Below are 18,620 nucleotides of genomic sequence, written 5' to 3'. Positions count from 1 at the left end.
GTCTTTTCAGGTGCTTACTTGACTTGGATGTGTAGCCATGGACTCCCCTGTGGCTGCAGCCTGATTGGACAGTACATTGGAAGTGGTGACACATTTGTCCAAATTTGAAAGTGCAGAAAGGTCATCTGCGGTCACAGCAGTCGGGCAGTCTTCATTGGCAGCAACGGTGGAAGAGATGAGAGACTTGGGTGCCACAATTTTGAACCCAAGTACTTCATCACTCTCAGCTTCAGTGTCCAGTCTTGTTTCTGATGTTGATTCACTCTTAGAATGAAGCCCACATGATTCCGTACTATTTGATCTTTTCTCCACTTGAGAAACTGGTTCAGAAAATTGTTCAGACACAGTGGGCAAGGCCTGAAAAAAAGAATACAAACAAATTTATCTCCTAACCAGTCAGTCAAAGCCACATCAAAGATTTGCTAAGCTCTGCTAGTTTTGAAGCACTGCAAATATCATCGACAACCAACGTAGAAGAGCTGATGTCACCATGCCAATGATGCAAATTATGTTTTGACGAGCCATTTGTGCCAGGTGGTAAATCGTTATCATAAAACAAAACCAAATCAAATGTGGTCATATATTTTGCAATAAAACAAAAAAAACTGTGTAGTATGACATAAACGATGACTTTGCAATTCACAGATTACTTACCTTAGCATCAGACAGTGCCTCCATGTCAATGATGTCATCACTTTGCACCCCTGGAGCGCACAGCGTGTCCTCTGGGTCCTAACAAATGAACGTATCAGTTCTTCAAACGGAAATTCTTGACATGCACATGCACATTTATGCTGTGCGCGCGTGTGAGTGTGTGTGTGTGTGTTTTCTGAGAAGCGACACATTTAAAGCAGCTGTTTGTGACAGTGCCACAGAGAAACTTGACTGCTTATCTCATACAGCCTGATATTAACAACATACTGTAGTTGAATTCACCAAATTAGAAAACCCCCCAAAAAAATGACATTTCAATGATGTGTGAATAAAGGAGAGAAAGATTCATTAGAAAGGCATTCGAAAGATTGTTGAGTTTCATTTCAAAATACACCATAGCAAACATTCAGCTTGAAAGCTTAATTTGGAACAAAACCCAAATAGGAAAAGTCTGCGATAGGCTTACCTCTGGAATACTGCACGTTAGTGTGTCGGAGGATGACGAGTGACAGCTCTCGTCTTCGTCGGGATCGTCTTCTGAATTTGAATCCTCAAAAGCCTCCTGGTTAAAGTGATAAGGGCAAAGCGCATTGAATCAAACTTTTTTTCAAGATTCATGAATTAATATTTTCTTAATACAGCCTGAAAGTGTTGAAGTTTTACAATATTTTCAAAGTGCTGAAGTATATGAGAGCAGTCAGTTGACCATATTTAATTTGTGTTACCTGGACCAAGTAATTTTGTAGAGTGCCATCCAAGTGTGATAATTCTGCACTAGGTTTGATGCTGGGGACAATACCATCACCCTCACTTGATTCCTTGAAAATAAAGACACAATACAATTTTACAACAGCTGGAGCTGGAACAATGCGCTTTCCATATGCCGTCATATAAATAACAAAATGACATACACAAATTAAAAACATAAATCACATTTACATAAATACCCGAAGTACAGCAGAGTCGAAAGCTAACGAATAAGGAAAAGGCACAATCCCTCCTGAGGCTGCGCTTAGTCTGCTAAATAAATTCAGATGGAAACCAATTACATTATTTTCTATTGCTAAGGTAAATGATCCTTTTTAATTGCTAAAACAAAGTACCTCTACCAATGACATCATATATTCCGCACTATTTATTGGTAATAATGATTGGACAAAAACATTTTAGAATTTTTAGAAAACCTAAGCATGTGAAGTTACGCAATTTGGCGCTGGTGCAATTTAGGGACGTTTAAGCTTGGCTCAGGTTAGTGCATCATCAATTCTCATCGTCCATTTATTCCCAGCAGTAATTTCGACTATCCAGTATTTTATTTAAATGTAGAATCCGTGCTTTACCTCCAGAAGAATGGCTTGTTGCTGGGTAAGATGTTCCAAGTCTGTCAGCACCTGCTGGAGATGTTTTATTCCAGAGAACACCGAGAGACTCTCGTTTGTTTCCTGTGGGAGGTGTAAATCTCCTTTGTAGCGCTCCATGTCCTCTAATGTTTTCTGCATTGAGTGGACATTGTCCAGGATCACCTTCACAGTCCAAGTGAAAACGTCAAGCGGAAAGTTAAAAAAAATATATATAAATTATTCATAGCTGTGGGTTACAACACTGAATATCTCTAACTGTCCATTTTTATTCCGAATATTACAAACTTCACCTTTTGGTTTTGAAGATGCTCTTTCAATGTGATGCTGGAATTGTCTATAGAGGACAAAATAGTTCTGATTTTTGGGACATTCTCCTCTAAGGTTTTTAGCTCATCTTCCAAGGCCACCACTACCTGGAAAAGGTTATGGCAAACACTTCAGTGGAAAAGGTTACGTCAAATACTTGAGTGCTTTGGCTTTTATGCCAAGAGTTGCTTTTGCGTACTTTGGAAACCAAGTTTAGCAGATTAGCTGTATCATCATTAAATACATAGTTTATAAATATGCATGACCATAATTGATCATAATATATCAGTCTGCATTAGTATACTATGTTTAATCCTGTAATTGTCACCATCCTAAAAAAAAAATAAAAATAAAATGAAGCTTTCAATGTGTAATATTTGGAAATCATATAGTACCTCAACAGCCTGCTTGAGCTGCTCCATTAACTCCAGAATGTTTTTTTGCATCTTTTGAACCCGTTGTTCCGTGCTATCCATCCTCTCCTCCTGTGATTTGAGATCACACACAGCGGAAATCTCAGCCAACACTGGCCGGAAATCCTTCAGTGTGCTCCTGATTCTCGCCGAGTCATCCAGAACCAGCTGGTGACATGGATGCAAGAAATCATTGTGAGTTTGATAGAGAATGAAATGGAAAAGGCTCGTCTATCGTGTTAAATTTTTGTATGAAGAGGGAGAGCAAGCACAGGAATGTTTGTGACACTATTAACGGTTGACGTCATTAACCTGGAGCGACTTGGCATGATTCTGGAGGCCTTTGGATGTCGGGAACGAGCAGGGCATACTCAGCCATGCCTGTGCCTCATCAAACCAACAAGTGGCACTGCACAGGAGGTCTTCAAACTCTTGAAGCGAGGCGGGGATCTAGAACACAGATGAAGCAAAATTCTTCAAGTACTTAAAATTGAAAATTGCACTTCCCACTATGACAAATAACTTGTAATGCGCCTTTCCTAGATCCAGGTCTATTTTGTGACTTTGTGAATAAACTATATGGATAAAAGGAAACCCTTTAAACAATGACTTCTCAGAAGAGAGGAAGTTACTGTTCATCCCAGTTACTTTGCCCAAATACTGTGCGTCGGACCTTGTTCAGGAAAACAGTACGATGCTCGGCCATCTGCACCGCGTCTTGATAAAGCTGCAATGGGCGTGTCAGTTGATCCATGAATAGGTGATCTTGGGCCGATTGCTCCTCCACAAGATCCTGCACCTCACTTTCCAAGAGCATTAAGCGACTGTGACACGAGTCCAAATTGTCCCACACACGCTGAAAAACCGGAGCATTTGATTGATGAGTTGAGTTCCTCGCCTGGCACCTGGCGTTCACACTCAATGACCACAACTTTCATGACGGCTCGCTCGCTTACCTTGAGCGCATGCTGTGCCTCAGCGACGGTGGAGCTCCTTTGCTCCAGAGATAATTTCACTTGTTCCAGGCCAGAAATCAACTCTGTCACTTGACAAGCCAGTTTTCGAACAGACAAACTCTGCTCAATTAGCTGCAGAAAGGCCAAATGTAAGATGGACACAAATACCATGAGAGCTTGGTAATGAAATAATGACAGGATTGGGAAAGAGTTTCATTACTTTCTTTTCAGCTTCCTCCACAGACTCTTGAAGAGTTTGCATTCGCTGACCAATATGAGCCGGAATCTCAGCATAATGCACCATTGCACTGTCCTGGATCTCCTTGAGCTTAACCTTCTGATTGGACAGATCCTTTGTGAGCTCCTTTCAGATTCAAGATAAAAGCAGAAAATGGATGCCAGGAAAGAAGAAATGAAAAGATAGCAGTCCAAATTGAATTCGAGCAAACACTTGTTGTTCTTTAAGTGGAAGAGTGTGATTTTGTGTTCAGGAAACAAAAATAACTAGTTTTAAGGATTTGGGCAACCTGATAAGTTCCAGTACAGATTTTTTATTCATTTATTTATTTATTAAAAATCTGTTTTATTCTTCGATGTATCAATTACGTAAACAATGTTTATTTAATAGCATCATGATGAAAGATGTAAACTTTTCCCTTTTCATGCGGCAAAAATCGCCAAAATACTATATTACAAACATTTTTTTGTATGACTGAATGAATTTACCTGATGATGTTCTGAACTCATTTGACTGTCCAGTAAGGGAACAATACTGGACATGCTCTTCTCCACCTGTCCTATTCTCTCTTCAAACTTCTGCCTTTCCCTCTCCTCACTCTGGGCAACAGCAATCACATGGAGATTTCTTTCCGTCAAACTGTAGAGAAAAGTATTTTTTAGTATGCCTGCGAAGAATGTAAGATGGTCTTTCAAACTTAACAAACCTTTTAATATTTTCTTGAATCTTCACAAGCGTTTCACCAAAAGGTCCCGGCAGACTGCTGGCATCTTTGGAAGTTGTCAAGCTGAAGACATGCTCCAGTCGGTGCTCCAGGGAGGCTAATGTTTGCCGCTCTTGTTCTAGACCAACCTGCTGCATCTCTGCCTCTGCCAGAAGCTTCTGGAGCTCATCTTGCGTGAACATAATAGCCGAGGAGTCGGGGGGAACCTGGGCCTCCAGCATAGACAATGAGGTGCAGCATTGCTCCACCTAAAGAAGAATATACATTTTTTTCATTCTAACCCTGACCCTTCTACATTATTTTGAACTTTTTAATTTTCCCCACAAAGGTTATGTTTTTTACTTGTGAGGAGGTGGCCCATTGTGCATCGGGAGCACAAGGATGCATGTATTCAAATTAGGATGAATTATCCATGATTGATGTCATTGCAGAAATGGATGGCGAGTATTGGCATGAGAAGGTTTCTGTGGAAGGCAAGACTTACACTAGTTGTGATATCCTTCCATTCCTCTACTCTCTGATCTGCTTGTGCCATCAGCAGACCAACACCACGCCGCAGTGACACCCAGCGCCTCCAGATGGCGCCAAGCTCCCCATCCTTTCCAATGCCACATCCCTGCATGGGGCATCTTTCTCCAAGTTCTTCAATCTTCGTAGCAAGGTTGAAGACACCCTCCAGCAAGTGCTTTAGTGGAGAGAAAAAATAATCTTTGAGTGACTTGAAAAGCATGATGCAAGTTTGATGTATTTTTATTATCATGATCTTTCGTAAAGCCTCCAGTGTAGCCAGCAGGGTTTGACACTGTTAAACTCATGCACAAGGTTCAGCTTGAGTCATGCCACAGATACAGTACAATTAATTATTGTTCTCACCTTAGATCGTTTGTGTTGTGCCTGACATTTATCATAGGATGCCATTTCTTGTGCCGCACACGCTGAAAGCTTTGATTCAAATTCAGTAAGACGCTGTTGTATGTCTTTATGACAAATCCTGTGGCTTTGTTGTCGAAGTTCACATCTGGAAGACAGTTTTTGAGTTACGTTAAAAATTACACAAAAATGAAAACAAGGCATAATAACAGAGCCAGTACCTCAGCAAGGAATCCAGTCTGAGCTGAGCCTGAGCCTCCAGTATGGCTCTCCCCACCAATAACTGACTCAGGATGCCAATATGCAAATCTTGAGTCTTTCTGCGGTTAAGGCAGACTTGTTGTGGCACCAATTCATTAAGGTGCTGGATATGGGCAACAAATCCTTCTTCGAGAGCTTGGATGGCCAGTTGGGTCTGAGTTTGTTCCTCCGTACAGTCAAGAAACCCGCCAGGAGCTGACAAAAATGTGATTTCAGCATTGTGAAGGAAGTTAATAGCTCCCTGAGCAGCCCATTGGTAATCTTTCAAGGATTCTCGCGTCTTGGCTAAACATTCCTGTTGAAAACAAAATTTAAGGAAAATCACAATTCACTCAACATTTACAAATATTAAATGTAATGGAAACACTTGAGGTCACACAAATTTGAAAATCATTTTATGGGGGAAAAAAAAATCTGTTTTGAAACAATTCATGAGTTTAAAGCGCTGTTAAGGAATTGTGTTTGACCTTCAAGATTCCACTGCATTAATAGTGTCTGGACTCACCATCTGGAAACGGCATTCCTGCATGGCAGAATCTTTAAGCAAATGCAGATCACCGTGACTCTTAAACTTAATTTTCTCTTTCCGAGCCAGAGCGCGCAACACTCGCATCGCAGACTCCATGTTGCTCCAAATCACCCACCGCCTTTGCAGTGCGACATCTATGGCGCTTTCATCTGGAGTGACTGGTTCCATTCCCTGCAGCTCTTGTGCTGTTCTGCGGAACAACTCCATCACGGTGGGAAGCGCCGAGTAAAAGCACAGGCGCAGAAGAAGCTTTCCCTCTAAATGTTTAATCTCATCTGTAGCAGTGCGCTCACGAGAAACAAACATCTCCACAGTGCGGCGAATGCTCTGCCTCTCTAAATTCATCTCTGTTTGGTGCAGCTCTTGTCCAATCACCTCTAGTTGGTCCGCTGCTTCTTGACATCGTGTCTTCATCAGCGGGAGGTCAACTAAGAGGGCCTGGCAAAGTTTGAACCTCTCACCCAGTCGTAATATTCCATCTTTAGCCTGCTGGATTTGCTCTTCAGAAAAGTCCCTGCAACCCACCATTTGCTTCTTCAGTTGCAGATATTTGTCTTGCTCAATAGCATGGAAACAAAGAACTTTGCACCTGTCTTGCAGTTCCCCAATGGTGCAAAGAAGAGCGCTCCGCTCTTTCTCCTGACAGTGTTGAATTGCTTGTACTTGACACTGATGTTCCATTAGCATATGCTTCAGGAGCGATATTGTTAAAACGGATTCCTGTGTCATGGGGAAATGATGTCGGTCCAAACAAGAGGATATGTTCTTTAGGCTATCCTCGATGGTAGACAGCTCCTCACCAGAAGAGGTACGCTCATGAATTAGCTCCTCCAAATGCCAGCTGGTTGCACTCTCTTGTGCAAGCAACCCGTCAAATTCTGTCCAGATGCCAGAGAGCCTGTTGACAAGGTAACGGCTCTCTCCAGGACTCAGGTCTTCTGCCATGTCCTTGCACCTTTTCTCCAAAGCCTCTACTAGATTTAGATGATTTTCTATATCATCAGCGACTTCTTGGTGATGTTTCCGCTTGTTCTCAAGTGAGCTGATGTCAACTCTTGAAACATTCTCAACATAAGCACAGTGGTCTCGGTTGGTATTTGTTTCTACTAGCCACGTATCCATGCTATCAAGGTGGTTTAACAGTTTCTCCCTCTCCTGTAGATTCGCTATCATTGTGTCAAGAACATTATCCAAGTTTTCAGTGATAGTCGCATACAGATCTTCTACTACTTTTAACCCCTGGGCAAAGTCCTCATCGTCCATGTCTGACGTTTCCTGTCTCCTTTCTCGAAGTTGCATCTGTGACCTTCTGTTCATGGTATCTGTCTGATATTTCTTCATTTTAACTATCTGAATTTGAGCTTCTTCTGGGAAAAGAGACAACTTTTTGCCAATGATAATGTGGTATTCCATCTTTTTTGCCCATGTGATCCATTCTTGGAACTGCTTATTAGCATCAGCGCCACTTATGGAGGGGTCAGCATGGTTTTTGGTTGTTTCCAGTAAGGTCATCAATTCTTCAAGTTCATGTTGAATGCCGTCCTTCTCTTTCGGGCCGACACAGGACTGGAGAAGAGCATCTGAGGAAGACTGTAGATGGACAAGGAGCTGGTTACACATTTTTAGGTCTTCGCTCAAAGCAAAAAGTTCTAAAGCGCTTTTGGCGTCATGACATTTCCCATGAGACGCCCTGGATTCCCGGATAGCTTCGATCTTGCATTTAAGCTGTTTAGCTTCTTTCATAAAGCCAGATGATTGACAGGAAGAGTTAGCTGCCTGACACAGGGCTCTCTTGATACTCCCACTCAAAAGTCTCCACTCATCTTGCACATCTCCAAGCTGAGCAAGAAGAGCACCTGAGCTTTCTGCATCGCTCAAGTGGACGGCCAACTGGCTACTCAACGTACAGAGCTCTTGCCACATTTGTTCACTTTGTTTTAAGGTTTGCAGCAAGGAGTGGAGTTTTGCAGCTTGTAGATCACTGCTTCCCAAGGTGCCTCTAAAAAAAAAAAACAACACACAAAAAAAACGATCATTTAACAAACTTACGTTGAACATTACATAGGAAAGAAATATACTTAAAAATGTATTTACAGTAAACGTAACAGAGTCATACAATTGCTAAAGAATAAAATCAAATCACATTTACAACATCCCTTGGTGGGAACTACTGAGATGGATCCCAACCACGAGCTTACTCACAGGTTAATTGTTTTCTTCTCAGCATCTACTTCATGTAGGAACACTTTGATATTCTCTAGCTGTTTGTGATACTGTTTGACTTCACCCAGCTGGGCAGTTTTCACTTGCACCGTGGCCGAAGCATCCAGCAGCGCTGTACTCCACTGGGCTTCCAGTCTTTTCAAGACATTTGGACCACAACGTTGAGAAGCGCTGGTACTTTTCATGAGAGCAACTTGGTCCAGCACACAAAGCTTATAAGCCTGCAGTAGCCAGAATGAATCGACTTTGAATTTTGTGATTGGTGACATCCAGTACAAAAAAAATAAATACATACACCAAGATGAATTTGTAGTGTAAGATGAATGCGTAAGAAAACTACATACTTCAGCCTTCTCCAGTTGTTGGGCCATAGCAGCGACATCCAGCTGTGCGGGCAAATATCGACATGCCAGCACATTTTGAACTGCTCTGACCAGTCTGATCTCTGCTTCACTCGGTGAAGACTGAAGGTACCAGTTTAAATCCAGGGGTGTTGTCATCTATAACATAAATTAAATATAAGTGCAATTTGCTACACCTATAGCTTGTATGCTCGAAGACAGTGAAGGAGTAAGAAACAAAAAAATACTGTATGGGGGAGAAAATGAAATGTACAAAATGAGTCATTACTTTTTTGTCTGTTTTACATATAAATAAGAATGGCAATGTGATAGACGTTTGCGGTTCTACTGCATTGAAGCAACAAATCCCCAGTTGTTCACTCTTGGGAAGCACCAGGAAATTACAGCATCTTCCCATGATGGGAACAAACAACCATCAAAAGTCCTTATCTGCTCACAGTTCCATGACTTTAATCATGCTCTTGCATTTTTTTCAATGGGTTATATACAGTTAAAGTATCTCAGATTAAAACAAATAAATTGATGAACTAGTGCTATTATTTAAGGTAATTTTAGAAAAGAGGAAATACTCACATGTATAATGTTGTTTCTTTCTACCATGTACTGGACCTCAGACAAAAGGTCCTGCATGCTGCAGGTTTGCTTGTTTGAGAGCTGTCCAAGTGATTTACAAGTCTTCTCCTGGTCAGATGTCAGATGTTCCAACCTCATGTTGGAGGACATCTCTTCTCCTACCTAAAAAACACAGAAAAGTATGTGTAGTGTCCCAAAAAAAAAAAAAAAAAAAAAAAAAACTCATTCTGTTCCTGTTTGTGCTCAGATAATAACAGTGCTTCCTGTTTATGTTACCATGTTGACAATCAGGCGAGTTAGTACAGTGATCACAAGAATTTGCAAAGTGTGGAACGGTATGCCTCAGGGCTGAGGGGGACTGTTAGGAGAGCACAAGTATAGACCATGTCAATTAAATGAGTAGGTGGCCTGAACAGGCACCAAACCGAGCTGCATGGCATTTAACGTGAAAATACCTTACACAGCATTTTTTTTCATCCGGCAAAAATTATATTTGTTGATATATTATGACCCCAAAAATATATTTGTAATAATATTTTTTATGCACCTTTACTAGTTTAAACATGTCGGTCTGATTTATATTGCATTTGTGGAATATGAGTTAAGCAGCAAAATTCACCCATCTTAGGTGGCGGTCATTTTGTCACTTCTGTCGACTGAAAAAATGACATCATGACCAATCACGGCTCACCTGTTTTCTGAAGCTGAGGCATGATTGGTAGCCATCTGAGCAAATGTGATAATATTTTCAGTGGACAAAAGTGACAAAACGGCCGCCCCCTGTGATGGCAAAAAAATGGGTGGATTTCACTGTTCAACTCATATTCCGCAAAAGGAATATCAAGCAGAATCCCGTATTTCGACTAGTGGGCCTGCGTAGAACATTCTTATCAAGAAAACTTTGGGGTTGCCTTCCCCTTTAAATTATGTCAATTAGAAAAGCACACCAACACACCACTTCCACCATCTCATGAACGTCCTCACAAGTATAAACTAACAAATATCAGTTTTGATTGACAATCGCATATTTTGATTCACCCGTTTAGGTTTGGTAAGTATTTTGAGAATTAGTAACATCGAAACAATAAGCAGACTTAAATTTTTACAGGTTGGAAGGCGGGTCGTAATTACTCGCAGATGACAGGGTGGCTTGGAAAAACATCCTTAAATGTGCGTTTGTTTGTTTAAAAGGAAGATGTTCCCGTCTGCTTGCGGAAAGCTGCTCAACAGTAAACACATTCTTCCACTCAAGTGCAACGTTACCAGTTATTTGAACAATATTAAAATGTTTCATATTTTCATACTAGATTCCAATATTTGAACGCCTTATTTGCACTTGAATAATATACCTGCCAATTCTTGTGTTCGTACTCGCTTCTATTACATGAATTTCTGGAATAAGACACTATTAAAAACTGTCTTGTCTAGGCTAAGAAAAAAAAAGCGATGTTATTTGGACATTTCCAAATTACTTAACTTTTTATAGAAACATCTCTGAAGAGAACAGCCCATAATATGGTAGACAAGAAACAACAGTTCACAAAGTGAGTCAAGAGGGCTCATTTTGAGAATTTCCTGAGAGAATACTTAATGATGTATCCTTCGAAAACACAAAAGCCACACAACAAACATGATGAGAAAGAAAAACAGAAAACTTACTTCTGCCATTTCTTTGGCCTCCGAACAAAACAGCAACTCACTTTCCTCTTTAGTCATGGACGAATCGCTGCATCTTTGGGGAATCAAATATTCATATCTGTGTGTTTGCCCCCAAGGGTGACTGTAATCTGTAATCTCTCCTTGTTTGGCATGCGGAAATGTGTTTTTTGCATCTGAATCAGCAAGATTAAAATGTGTTTTTTCGTTGTTTGCTGAGAGTGGTGATTTGCCACTTGATTTTGACTTGCACATTGTAGTGTTTACACTTGATGAGGATTGTGGATCTGATTCAGGCTCGTCTGACGTTGACATTTCCTCTGTAGATTTTCGCTCTAAAATTGTCACCATGCTGTCACAACACGAGGCTGCATTTGAAGCTTTGTCGCCAGCTTCATCCCTCCGCTGCATGGCCATCTGAGTTTTACAAATGATCTTTGGGGTTGTTTTATCTTTATGGGATTTCCCAGTATCAGTTTTCTTCAAGTTTTCTGGATATTTTGCTGGTTGCCCACAGCCCAGTCTTGCCTTAGTTGAAATTTCTGACGGACATTGAGTTGAAAAAATGACTCCATGTTCACTTGTCAGAGGATTGGAAATGGTGGTGATGTCATCTGTTGGCTCAAGAGAATGCAGCATATTGCTCTCTTTTAACTCTTGTGATTGCTGTATGGTTTTAAACGGGGAAATATCAGGACACAGGAATTGGGATGGATGAAAGGCATCTTCATTGGGTGTTTGCATGAAACTATCAGAAGTGTACTTTAGAAATATTCCGGCCTGTTGTTGGACTGAAGTACAATCTTGTTCAGTATTCTGAGCATCCAAAGTGGCCTCGGCGGAATCATGTCGTCTTGATAAATTGCCGTCTGAGGTGAAGATGAGTTTGGGTTCCATCTTGTTGTCATCAGGTGTACCTGGCACAACTTTTGAGTCCGGTTCTCTTTGACCTTGGCTCATGTTTGAAGCCTGTAAAATTTAACAAAAGAAAACTTACAACCTTACTTGGCATGGATTGTTTAGTCAGTTTGAGGAGAAGCTTTTTCGAACCATTAAAACATTCGCTAGCATCTATTAGATATACAGTACACTGAGTGGATTTTGGTTGTCTCATCTACACCTACAGTATATAAGAGGTGCAACGTGCAAACAGTGTAATTCTACACCAATAAAAAGCAATTAGAATAATAATGTTAAATAAATTTAACAAACAAAACGGAGCAGCCTTACAAAACACAAAAAAAACCAGTAATTTGGATGAATGAAAGGATTTGGCACAGGTCAAAGTAAAAATAACATGCTGGTAATGGTGTTGGTGTTAAAGGGGAAGTCAACCCAAAGATTTTCCTAAAAAAATATGTTCTATGCACGCCCACCAATCAACAACAATTAATCAGTAAAATCCACCTGTTTTGTATCCATCTCAGGGTCGGCCATTTTGACAATTTCTGCCAACTGAAAATGACATCACATTTGTTTAATGTTCAGATAACGACCAATCATGGCTCATCTTCAGAAAACGGGTGAGCCATGAGCATCTGTGATGTCATGTTCAGTGGACAGTGGCAAAATAGCCGCCCCCCTGAGATAACTACAAACAGGTGGATTTTGCTGCTTAACACATATTCCACAAACACAATATTAATCAGAATGCCATCTTTAAGGAGCATAGAACATATTTTTCCAAATAATGAGGGGGACTGACTTCCCCTTTAATTCTGATTCAGAATCTTAATTTATTGCGAGTGGCACAAATATTGAGATGAGTTATCAACATAAATAAGTATGGGGAGAAAATATAATACTAAGTGGATTAACACAAACGGCATAATAAATCACAAAGTATGTTCGAGTTCATGCTCAGTAATGGATGATTATTGTTTAAACATATTACATTAAATCAATACGAAATAGCCTCTTTTTTTGTCCAATTACCTGGCCTGGTAGGAATGGTTCTGCTTGAACTGTTTGGCTCCTAAATTGCAGCTGGCTGAAGACCTGTTTCACCCCATCAGTCATGTCGTCAACACAGTTCTGGTTCTCTCGTTGACGAATGCACCTCAGTCTACAGATAAAACACAAGGTGTAAAAATAAAACGGGAACTGAAATTTAAATGTAATCACACTATGCCATGGTTCTTGACTTCGAGTTACCTATAAAGGTCTTCATTAATTTTGTGGAGAGTGAGCTTGATATCTGCTGGAAGCATTTGCGTTGGGACATTTGACTCTGCAGTCCCTTTCAGGTCAGAAACTCCAGAGGACAGGAGTTTCAACCTTGCATCACAATCCTGAGAAAAGAAAATCTTTTATTGGTCTTTAACTGCTTATTCTGATTAATGTACTTCTGAAGTAGCAAGTAGAAGTCACTTATCTACCTCTCATACTTCACTTGTATTGCATGCCTAAATTGTACTGTAAAACTGGACGTTAGCATCTGGCGCCACCCTGTGGTTTGGCAGTGAACTTACTTCCTGGTGCACCCCAGACTTGATTTCAGATGTGCTCATGTTGCTGGTTGAGTCATTGAAAGTGGCAAGCTCCACAAGCTCTTTTTCGATGTTTGCTACGGCTTGTTGCAAAGTCTGCTGAAGCAGAAAGACAAACTGCTGAGTGATGCACCATAAGACGATGGTTATGGTCCTAAATGTCACAAAAGTTGGTCAGGATTTTATAGCTAGCAGTTGAATGAAATTCACCTCTAGATCAGCAGGATCGGTGACATGTGTGGTGGAGCTTTCTGACATGATTTCCCGTAGTAATGTCAGTTTATAGCGGCAGTTCTGGAGCAGCTGGCCAAAATCCTCCATGTTAAATTTGTCAAGAAAACACCCTGTGGAATTGTAAATCACATGATTCACATACTACTCCATATGATTATTTAGAGTTAAGATCGTACCTTCTGATTGAACATCAGATTAGCAGCACGATGATTCAGTCCATTTTCGTTCACTACGTTTTGGACCAGGCTGTGCTCTCCTCTGCTCTTGTGATGAGAGGAGCTTGTGTTAAACTGACCAATCAGGAGGATAAATAAATCCAATATTGGGTTAGGATTCCAAACTTCAGATTCAATTCAATTTAAAGTACAGAGAAAAAGCACTATTGTGTCAAAGCCAAAGGGTAACCAGATCTGCAGAGTTAGCACAAATTTGAACTATCAGTGTGACAGTATCAGTGTTGGTGTCTGATAATTGGTCTGTTTTTGGTGACGTCCACTGTTCCGTCTTGACAGGAATAAATCGTTAACTTGGTGATAAAGTTCTGACTTCACGAGTGTAAATGCACATGCTTTCAATTTGTCTATATATATGTTAATTTTGCTTTAGTTATCTAGATTTTCAGTATTTTGACAGTATTACATCAGAGACCAATTTATTAAGACACAAGAACTGTTTTGATTTGTGAGGGTAGGGGGAAAAAAGAGTTACATCTCATATGGTTTAAGTTCATTGTCTCCATCAAGGAAGGTACGCGATTCATCCTTCTTTATTTGGTTTTAAGCAAGATTGCACAAAATTCTCATTAGTGACCTGTAAACCTTCAACCTAGGAGATTTTAAGAAATCATTAAACCAGAAAGTGCCTCCCAACCTTTTTGATTAATGTACCCCGGAATCTTTTTGTCATGTCCTACCCCATATCATACAACTTCACTCGTACGTGTTGTTGATGCCCTAAAAGTTGAACACATCAACTGATTTTTAAATGAAAATTCGTTCATCTTGTTCCAATTTTATTCTTGAGTAATGTTTTTGTGAAACATAATTTTGCCTTGAAAATAAGTAGGATATTAATTTAAAAAGAAGGCAAGTTATTTACTTGGGAAAACGTTTAAACTTTAAATATCATGGACAAAACACTCAACAAGAATAAAATTCAGACCTTCTATAGCAGTTTATTTTCATCGGCCCTCTGAGTTTTAATTTTATCATTTAGCTGCCACCGCAGCTGTTGAGATTTTGGCGCAGCAGGTTAACAATCTTGCAAATTAATTATATTATTAAATGTTGCCACGTACCCCCCTGCTATGTACTCACACCTCCCTACTTTTAAAACACGGAGCATTATTAGAATTATGACATAATTCCCATGTTGAGCATTTTTGGTCATCGTGTTTCAGATCACTCACCTGAGACAAGTTTGGACTGATTGCAGGGCCGCCCTCCACCTCGGCTTTGTTTTCTGATTGGAGTCTTCAATTTTTTGTTTCACTTCGTTTCCTTCGAACGCTTGCTGGCTCACTTAAAATCGCTTAAAATAAAATAAAATCTCAGCTCCCCTTGCCTTTGAATATATCAGCGAAAATGAATTATTAAAAAAAAAAGAGCAACACTGTAACACAATGCACTGTGCGGTTGCGGAACACACCTGCGTAGCAAATGGGGCTGGTATAAAATGTTTAAAAAGCAACAAATGGACACTCCTTAGTGAGCAAGTGGAAACAAATATGGATAAATAGAAACGCCAGACCCGTGTGAACACACCCATATATGACACATTAACACGCTAGTCTAGCTTGCCTCAGACACCTCCTCTACTTGTCTAGTCAAAGCTTCCACATGATTGTTACGTTTTTCTTTTCAGTCAGGGTGGACTGATGAACTGAGCTGTAGAAGTGACAAAAGTTGAATGGTAGGTGTCGCACCTGTGGAACAAAAACAAAAACAAAACAATACAGCAAGATGCATAGAAACACTCCCTTGTAATTGAAGTATCGAATGCACAAATGTAATTTATTGTATTAGATTAAAAAAAATACCTTTGCTGTTGCGTCTTCTTTTTCACACTCTCCTTGCATTGAGCCCAGCAGCATGCAAACATATTGTTCCAACCGCTCACACGCTTTCTGCAGCAGGCGCGAGCATGTTGTAATACACGCTTGCGCGCGCGCACACGAACGAGCAAACAGACTTTTTGTGGCACGGCACAAACACGACTTCAGAAAACAAGTAAAACTTGCCACACTACTCTCTCTTTTAATCTCAACCTTTTTTTAAAAGATACATAATATCATTGGTGAGAATGTGACTGGCTAAAGCTTGGGAAGAGTTTAAATAACACTATTTAAACTCATGTTGTTATCTTTCTTTTAATGCATTATATATTAAAAGTCTGAAAAAATGTTTTTCTATGCCAGTGACAGGAAGAAATATTTGAAAGCATTTACATAAAATGTCAAAAAGTAAAATATGTTTTTGTGTTGGTAGTATCCCATTGAATTATTAAAATGTAAAATGATTGTATTGGATCGATAAAGTTACAATAAAGTTTATTAAGGATTGCGTGTAGACCTAAAAAAGTGTTAACTCTTTATTGTAAGCTATTTGAGACGGTTAGAAGAACTTTTAACCCTAAACTATTATTGTAACATAACCGTTATATACGGCTATGATGTAATCTTATTGAATCACATTTAAATATAATTGTATAATTATAGTTATTAACATTCTTTGTTGGTTGTTTGTGAGATAACAACTTGATTCTATTTTTTTCCTCCCAAACTGCAGTGTGGCATCCATTTTAAGCAATATCTTTTGTGTCCATTATAGGGCTTTTGCTTCAATCATTTTAACGTCCAATAAAACAAGAAAAAGAAGAATGTCAAATTAAAGTGGATATTTTATTGCATGTAGAGTGAATTCGTGGCTTAGCATCTGGAGAAACATAAAAAATATTCACCCAAGTTCAGCATTTTTGTAGCGCTAGCAAAAGTGGGTAAAGCATTTAAGTGTTAGTGGGTAAGTTGTCCGTTAGGTGGCGCGCTGTATACAAACGCAAGAGTCAAACTGCGGCATTTTTAGTAGAAGAAGCTCTACCACCACGACTTTGACGTTTGGTCACCGGTGCTAGCTTGACCTTCCTTTTGCTCCGTGACAAACAGAAAGGTAGTACCTGCATATTGCAACTCGCATAGTCATGCATTTCGTCGGTGCCTAACAGTAATTATGAAGTTAAAGCATTTGAATATAATGCGTGCTACATTTATTGGCGTTGTTAGCTGGCTCGTCTTGTTAGCTTAAAGCTAGTATGGTTAATTAGCGTTAGCTATGGTTCATAGAACAGATGTAAAGTCGGTGAGACGTTATTTTGCAATAAAATGAAGATGACACTTAAATTTCTGTTGTTGCTTCCTTCCGCAGATGGCTGGAAGCATGTTTGCAAGTTGGTGGGCCAAAATGGGCCCGTACTACACTAAGGCCTATCAAGAGATGTGGGTTGGTGTTGGCATCATGACATACCTTTACTACAAAGTCTCCTATGGAGGTGAGTCAATGTTTTGTGGTTGGGGAATTTTTTTAGCTGGCTATGTTATATGTGTTGAGCGGTGTACTTATGTACAAAAGCAGATTTATAAACACGCATAATATGTTCAAGAAAATAACAGTGCTCTGAGACCACACAGAAATGTAATAAAATCAATCCAAATGTGTTATGCTATCATCAAATATTCCATTTTCTATATGAAGTATGTCATTGTGATGGATATGTTGCGTCTTAGTGGTGTTAGTTGGTGACAAGTTTGTTCTATTTATTTGTGTTTATTTCAGGCAAGAAAGCAGTGAAGGACAGTAAGTATTCCATCTTGTCGTTTGTAAATTATTGTTTTGGTTCATTTTAATTATTTGCATATGAAATCTTAACTTAAAAATAATTTTATTAAATATAATTGTTTAATTGTATACATGTATGCAGTTCCATGGATTCTCCTCTAGATGTCACTGTCACAAAAGCTAATCAAATTATTTTGGTGCAAGTTTATTTCCTGAAGCATTCATCTACTAAATCAAGTTGTCTTTAATATTTATTTTCTTTTTGCAGAGCCTGCTCATTAGGTTGTTTTACTCATCTGACCAACCCCCCTTGCTGTAAAATTGCCCCATTCACAGTGGACAAATTGTTAATATGGAACAAATAAAATTGTCAGTGAACACTTTTTGTTTCCTGAGTGATATTTACCGCTCTGCTGTCAGTCAACACTATAAAACAAACACTATAGAAATTACTCTTCTGATTTTCTAGTCAGGGCATACAATTTTGTGTTCTGTATGTCACTGGTAATACTGGAATGGCAATTATTGACCATGGTTAGGACACAGGGCAAAATGTTATTTTAATGTGGCTATTAACAACAAAGATGTTGCATGAATTCACAGCAAATATTTAATCCTCAGATAGTAAATCTTAATTTCAATTGTCATATAGAGAGGTGATTTAGTACTAACCATGTAGCCAAACACGTAGGCAAAAAAACACATACTTGTAAGATGTACTTTTTCCAATCATTACTCATTTCCACTTCTGTCCTCAAGTATATTTGAATTATTACTTATCTTTAGCTGTACACAATTAATGGGGTTAAGCTTGTGCTTTTACCAGTCTTTTTTTCAAACAAGTACTTCATCTGTACTTATGCTTAAATACAACCCTAACAAATTAAAATGTTGAAAGGTTTAAATTGGACTTTGCAACGTGAAACACTGCTAGTTGAGCA

The 18,620-nt window shown here is 39.4% G+C and overlaps 2 protein-coding genes and 1 long non-coding RNA gene across 8 annotated transcripts in view; 1 reads left to right on the top strand and 2 right to left on the bottom strand.

The window, feature by feature from the left end:
- The window catches only part of syne2a (spectrin repeat containing, nuclear envelope 2a), a 44,613-nt gene extending 31,202 nt beyond the window's left edge, over positions 1-13,411 (bottom strand). For 4 of the 6 annotated variants that reach the window (XM_088285712.1, XM_088285714.1, XM_088285715.1 and 1 more), the window contains exons 1-23: positions 13,281-13,411; positions 13,062-13,191; positions 11,130-12,095; positions 9,471-9,632; positions 8,880-9,035; positions 8,515-8,756; positions 6,289-8,311; positions 5,744-6,078; positions 5,526-5,670; positions 5,137-5,337; positions 4,635-4,900; positions 4,417-4,567; positions 3,911-4,054; positions 3,691-3,822; positions 3,408-3,590; positions 3,047-3,184; positions 2,717-2,902; positions 2,306-2,428; positions 1,995-2,177; positions 1,380-1,472; positions 1,121-1,216; positions 655-732; positions 19-357 (exon numbers count right to left, since the gene is read on the bottom strand). In XM_088285712.1, the coding sequence (XP_088141838.1) occupies positions 19-357; positions 655-732; positions 1,121-1,216; positions 1,380-1,472; positions 1,995-2,177; positions 2,306-2,428; positions 2,717-2,902; positions 3,047-3,184; positions 3,408-3,590; positions 3,691-3,822; positions 3,911-4,054; positions 4,417-4,567; positions 4,635-4,900; positions 5,137-5,337; positions 5,526-5,670; positions 5,744-6,078; positions 6,289-8,311; positions 8,515-8,756; positions 8,880-9,035; positions 9,471-9,632; positions 11,130-12,095; positions 13,062-13,191; positions 13,281-13,336 (6,528 nt within the window). In that variant the 5' untranslated portion in view covers positions 13,337-13,411. Of the gene's footprint in view, positions 1-18; positions 358-654; positions 733-1,120; positions 1,217-1,379; positions 1,473-1,994; positions 2,178-2,305; positions 2,429-2,716; positions 2,903-3,046; positions 3,185-3,407; positions 3,591-3,690; positions 3,823-3,910; positions 4,055-4,416; positions 4,568-4,634; positions 4,901-5,136; positions 5,338-5,525; positions 5,671-5,743; positions 6,079-6,288; positions 8,312-8,514; positions 8,757-8,879; positions 9,036-9,470; positions 9,633-11,129; positions 12,096-13,061; positions 13,192-13,280 lie in introns of those variants that run through there. The other 2 variants (XM_088285716.1, XM_088285717.1) reach the window with 2 other exon arrangements.
- Positions 13,412-14,026: 615 nt separating this feature from the next.
- Positions 14,027-15,991, bottom strand: LOC148316882 (uncharacterized). The gene is made up of 3 exons (XR_015840124.1): positions 15,888-15,991; positions 15,258-15,773; positions 14,027-14,139 (listed from the first exon to the last, which is right to left on the bottom strand). It is a non-coding gene; the product is annotated as an uncharacterized LOC148316882 (long non-coding RNA).
- An 887-nt stretch (positions 15,992-16,878) lies between these two features.
- atp5mj (ATP synthase membrane subunit j) lies at positions 16,879-18,059 on the top strand. Its single transcript, XM_088286565.1, has 4 exons — positions 16,879-17,013; positions 17,269-17,392; positions 17,677-17,697; positions 17,948-18,059. The coding sequence occupies exons 2-4, from the start codon at positions 17,269-17,271 to the stop codon at positions 17,959-17,961; spliced, it is 159 nt and encodes a 52-aa protein (XP_088142691.1). The 5' UTR covers positions 16,879-17,013; the 3' UTR covers positions 17,962-18,059.
- The last annotated feature ends 561 nt before the right edge of the window (positions 18,060-18,620 follow it).

The sequence above is a fragment of the Idiotropiscis lumnitzeri genome, chromosome 21 (assembly GCF_059441095.1).
Source record: "Idiotropiscis lumnitzeri isolate Australia: NSW breed Sydney's pygmy pipehorse chromosome 21, RoL_Ilum_1.0, whole genome shotgun sequence".
Classification (NCBI taxonomy): Eukaryota; Metazoa; Chordata; class Actinopteri; order Syngnathiformes; family Syngnathidae; genus Idiotropiscis; species Idiotropiscis lumnitzeri.
Note: the sequence above shows the minus strand (reverse complement) of the source record. Positions and strands in the feature narration are given on the sequence as shown.

What these genes read in the sequence shown, in the direction of transcription:
- atp5mj (XM_088286565.1), top strand. Translation starts at nt 17,269, where the DNA reads ATGGCTGGAAGCATGTTTGCAAGTTGGTGGGCCAAAATGGGCCCGTAC. An exon ending in CTACAAAGTCTCCTATGGAG is followed by an intron (nt 17,393 to 17,676) that starts GTGAGTCAATGT and finishes TGTTTATTTCAG; the next exon opens with GCAAGAAAGCAGTGAAGGAC.